We start from the raw sequence: 5,612 nt of genomic DNA on the forward strand, positions 1-5,612 counted from the left end.
TAATGTCCCTAAAAGGAATATACAGTAGTCTGCCCCAGTGACTATTTTACTCACGGTTTTGCTTTTGCCGATGTGTCCAAGTGCTTTCTGGGGAAAACAAACAACAGACACATATTGGTCGCTCCCCCCCCGCCCCACAACCCTAACCTAAATCCTGAGTATTCATTTTAATTTATTAGGCTGTGATCCAGTTTTACTGTCTTACATTTAAACTGCAGGAAACCTTTAGGACTGCAGCAGGTGAAGCAAACAAAAAGAAGCAGCAGATTGAAGAGGCATTTGGACTCAATGAATGCAGCAGTGGACTGAGTCCACAGAAGGTACTGGACTGTAGGACAGTTATCTTCCCTGCAATAATCTGCTTCTCTCTGGAAGCAGACTATTGCAGCATCAGTGTGGTTCCTGTGTTCCAGGTTAAAGAGTACAGACAGCTAACAGTTCAGAACCTGCAGATGGCGCTGTTCCACACCAACAAAGAAGAACTTCTGAAGGTACTGTATGTAGGATAGATGTTAGACCATTGAAACCCAAACAGGACAGAACTTCATCTGGAGATAAAACTGAACTATTAACAGGTAACACTGAATATTTTCTCCACAGTCTGGTTTCCCTGAACTTGGAGGTCAGTTCTCAGAGGAAGTGATGGAGAATCTGAGACCTCTGACCTCTGAATGCTACTGGCTGAGCTGCTTGATGGCGTTAAACAATCCTCCTCTTCAGCCGGACTGGAAGAACCTCGTTCCTTCAATGGATCCTTGGGACATTTTCCCTCGAAACATCACATCTGCTTCTGTTATGTAGAGGAAAAGTAGTTTTGCAGGACAGTATAATTGGTGTAGTTTGGGTGTGATGGTAATTCCTCCTTTATTCTGGTTTAATTTCAGTGGTGTTAAAAATCATGAAGTCATTCCATGCTTGTTTTCAGTTTGCTTCACCAGTTTATTGAGAGCTAATCAGAGGGACAGACAGGGAGGCTGAACTCTGTTGAATACAGTTTCAACCGTTTATTAAGGCCAAATTTCTGCATGAAGATACTTTGAACTGGTCTGATGTAATGTTGTAATTGTTGTGTTTTCAGTAGCTGTCGGAGGAAAACTATTACAATTACCAGAAATAAAGGCTTGAAAATATCAATCCATGTGTAAATTATGTCATTCACTTAGTGAACTGAGTTCCAGAAAATAATGTCTTTTTCAAGAATATTCCAATGTATTCAATATAGCTACAAAACATTTTAGAAATTCTTCTTTAAGATATAAAACATTTATCAAGAAGTTTAAAGCAACTGGTTTGATACAGTTAAGACATTTTGAGTCTCACTGGATCTGAATATGTCTGGTTACTTGAACTGTAGCCCAACATTTACACTATAGAGGTAGAACTTCTGAATATCATCAACGTAAACATGTACGTGTCTGTTGATTCAGTTATTAATTTAAAAAAAAGTTTAACTTAAATCTGTGGTTATTGTTTGAAATACTAATATTTGATTAAAATATAACTAATTACGGTCAATTTATTACCAAGCTGCTAATTACATTTTTTACAGAATGTTTTACCACTACTTATTTTTACCTGTCAAATCTGTCTGAATGGTAAACGTCTTTGTCAGCTTAAGTTGCACATTTACAAGGAATGCAATGAATATATTTTGAAAATATGTAGGACAAGCCAGATTAAAAATTCAATTCAAAGTTTAATGATTGATTGACTTAACTGACAGAAATGGTTTTGGACTGAGAAGAGAGCCGATACAGGCTGCAGGGCTAATGGTGCCATTATGCCACTGGTAATCACATAATTAAAATATATCACTGAATAAGTTAAGGCACTAACCATCCATCCATCCATCCATTTTCTGAACACCCTTGTCCCTCAGTGGGGTCGGGAGGGGTGCTGGTGCCTATCTCCAGCTAACGTTCCGGGCGAGAGGCGGGGTACATCCTGGACAGGTCGCCAGTCTGTCGTAGAGGCACTAACCAAACATACAAATAGAAATCAAACTACTTAAAGGAAATTCTGAAAGATAAATGTTTTATATCATTATGAAAAACATTAAGAAATAATCTATCTTGCTACTGTCTTACTAAATAAAACCTAATAATGTCTGACTCTTTAACCTTCACAGCCACTCAGCTGCAGACTGTTTTAAAAAACAAAAAAGCTCATAGGGGCTAAAAAGACAATTTTTCTGTGATAGCAACACAAAGAAATTTAGATTTATAATGTAGAGAAATAAATTATCATGAGCTCTTCTGTCTTTCTTAAGACATAGAGAAACTCATCTGTGCATTTATCTTTAATTGCATTGTTTATTGCAACAGTGTCTCATTCTCACTAGACCAAGAAGTGGGACTGACTCTGTGGCGCCCGGCTATTTAGTGTGATAATAAATGAGTTTCACTATGAAGATCCTGGAGCCACTTCCTGGTAAGGCAAAAATGCTCCATATAGAGCTGGGATAATTTAAGTATTTGATGTTCCAGATATTCTAATTTTTATCTGGTGTTGGTCAGGACTTTGGCAGCAGCCTTTTGGATGCGCTGCAGCTGCCTGATATGGATACCTTTACAGATGGTTTTGGAATAATTTAACCCAATAAATCAGTTTTTCTGATCTTCAAAATGTAGATCTGAGTCCAAAAATGCATCCAGACCTCAAAAATGCTCTGTGGTCTTTAGCCCCATTGAGAGTAGATGAGGATTAATATTGATCCTGACATTTTACAACCAAAAATTGTTTAAAAAAAGAAAGAAAAAAAGTTAAAAAAAACAAACAAAAAAAACAACAACAAAAATATATAACAGCAACCAAACCAACTCATCTTCCTGTCAGTCAGTGCTTCTCACAGAACTGGTTCTTACTGGAAATTTCTGATGTGCAACTGACTGATTAAATTTCACTTTGAACAGTTTTACTTTGAACGGAGAAAACAATGAGGAAGCAGTTACTGTTAAACCAGTTTTAAAGTCAAAAGTTGTTGATCCTCAAAGCTTCCAAATGAGTGTTCGTTACATTTAATTGAATAAAGTGGCAGGTTGAGCCTTCTTGTCACACCACCAGTGGCTGAATGTGATGTCCTAATCATTTAAAAATGTAACAATTTGAAATTGTACTTCCATGTTAAATTCACTCTATTGTGTGTTAAGCATGTTTATTAGCCAGTAGTGTTCAATCTATGGTTCTGCTCAGTTCATGATCAAGTGTGGGCTGGTAAAATATTACTTCAGAATAGAAATAGCATTTCTGATCAGATCTGTTTGCTTTATGTTCAAATCAACACAAACCGAAACACTGTGGAAACAACCTGCTGCTCTCAGCTTAAAATGAGACATGTTATGTCTCATGGGGGACAAATAATAAAATGCTGGTGCTAAATGACAATGATAATCACATTGTTCATCTCATTGTGCAGTTCTTAAATAAAAGCATTTGATTATTTAGACAATTGTAGCATCTGAACAAAAAAGTCAACAAAACATCAAAAGGGCATAAAATCATTGAATCAAAACATAAAAATGAAAACAACTTTTAGCAAACATTTTATTATCCTATATTTACAATGAATTGTGTACACATAATCTCAAACGGCTTTTGGGAATAATGTTCTTGGTATTTGCATAAAACATTAGGAAATTAACAACTAAAGTCACATGAGAAAACACCTGAACAAACTGGAAACAAAACCAGTGATTCAGTTTTTCTCTGAATTAAGAGTTGATAACCAGGAAAGATGAACCAAAGAGAAACTGAAAGCTATCAAAATTCCTATAACACCCACCTCTTAAGAACTTGCTTTTCTGTTTAATGTTTTTTAAATTTTCAGTTTAAAACAATATTTTAATTACGAAACCAAAGAGTAAGTTAATTGCTCTGGAAATCATCTCATCACTTCAGGGAACAGATTTTCCTTTAACATTAAAACTAATAACAGATTTTTGTTTTTTGGTTTGATTTTTAACAATATACAACAAGTTTATATAAGTTATTGGTATCCATGCACTTTGTTCTGAGTATAAAATACTGCATGTAACATGTATAATTACAGCATGCCACTTCTTTGTGCAATGGCTTTCTGAGTTTTAGTTCTAACTTTAACACCACAGAAATATGGAAGAAATCAAGGAGTCTACAGGATTTCAACATCAGTTATTTCTGCAAACATGTAAGTTTGTTCTTTCCAATCTAGTTATTGAGCATGTCTAAAAATGACATACGCCTTGAAACCATTTAATTGTACACATTATTATTTTTATTTTGTTTTGATAATGAAATAATAAAAACGAACATCTCTGTTTAAATGGATGTGACGTAGAGAAGCAGGAGGTGTGGTTTACAGAGAGATGAATAAAAGCAGTCTGACTGCTGCTTACCAGTACAGTGACATTTTCCCCTTACCTTGACTGGTTGTAGTTTCTTTCTGCAATGGGCGACTCGTTTGTCATAGCAATTGACTTTGGCACTGCATTTAGTGGGTATGCCTTTAATATCACACCCAGAGGGGAAAAAAGTGAACCACACCTGCCAAGGTGGGGAAAAGAGTATGGATTTGACTCCCCAAAGACTCCAACCTGCATTTTGTTTAATGAAGATGAAACATGTCTGAGTTTTGGCTATGAAGCCAAAATGAAATACAAGGAAATGAGCAGAGAAGAAGCAAAGAAGCATTATTACTTTGAAGATTTCAAGATGGCCCTCTATAGCAAAGTAAGTATGAACAATAATTTTTATACTTATAAATGCTGCATATGCATTGCATAAATGTACAATGATGTCCACACATTAAATTGGAGGCAATTAGGTTGTTCTTCAGCTAAGAGTTAATTTAAAATCACAGCAGATAATCTCTAGTAAATCGTGTGATAAAACATTTGAACATCAAAGGGAGACCGAAAGATCTGGAAAACATTAGAGGGACATACACATGTAAATGAGTGAATTACAGTTATTTCTTGTTAAACATGTTGCTTGACATAATGGAGGATGAATATTAAGAGTACAGCATCTGTATCTGTTTGTATCTAACATCTAAATAATACTTTAATCTACAGAAACTCAGCAGTAATCTGGAGATTAAAGCTGCCAATGGAAAATCTATGAAGGCATTGAAGGTTTTCTCAGAATCCCTGAGATTTCTTAAAGAAGATGCACTGAGAACAATCAGCAGAAACACAGAAGGGAAAATCTTCTTTCCCTCTGACTTCACCTGGGTCCTGACTGTTCCTGCCATCTGGGATCCTTCAGCTAAACAGTTCATGAGAGAAGCTGCAACTCAGGTAACATTGGGTTTTACAGAGACCAATGAAGTTCTGAAATGTACAGATGGATGAGAGTTTATCATTTTGTAGGCAGGTATTATAACAGAAGGAGATGAGGAAAAACTGGTGATTGCACTGGAACCAGAAGCTGCTTCAATCTGGTGTAAGAAGCTTCCATCTGAGGGTTTCATCTCTGAGAAGCACAACGCAGAGTCACTGGATCAGTCTGCAGGGACGAAGTACATCGTTGTTGACTGTGGAGGTAACGTCTCTGTGACTCTGATGAAATGTTATTGATTCATTCGCAAAGATCTTTACACAGAAGAATATTATCTGATACGAGAGCTATTTTTG

At 36.1% G+C, this 5,612-nt stretch overlaps 2 protein-coding genes across 2 annotated transcripts in view; both read left to right on the plus strand.

Annotated features, from left to right (window-relative positions):
- Positions 1 to 1,128, plus strand: part of LOC103130818 (uncharacterized) — a 2,222-nt gene extending 1,094 nt beyond the window's left edge. Inside the window, exons 5-7 of the mRNA XM_007542324.2 lie at positions 219 to 320; positions 414 to 491; positions 601 to 1,128. Of these exons, the coding sequence (XP_007542386.1) occupies positions 219 to 320; positions 414 to 491; positions 601 to 801 (381 nt within the window). The 3' untranslated portion in view covers positions 802 to 1,128. The remainder of the gene's footprint in view (positions 1 to 218; positions 321 to 413; positions 492 to 600) is intronic.
- Positions 1 to 5,612, plus strand: part of LOC103130821 (heat shock 70 kDa protein 12A-like) — a 19,242-nt gene that overhangs the window by 12,274 nt on the left and 1,356 nt on the right. The gene's annotated exons all lie outside the window — the stretch shown is intronic.

The sequence above is a fragment of the Poecilia formosa genome, unplaced genomic scaffold (assembly GCF_000485575.1).
Source record: "Poecilia formosa unplaced genomic scaffold, Poecilia_formosa-5.1.2 Scaffold680, whole genome shotgun sequence".
NCBI classification, from domain to species: Eukaryota; Metazoa; Chordata; class Actinopteri; order Cyprinodontiformes; family Poeciliidae; genus Poecilia; species Poecilia formosa.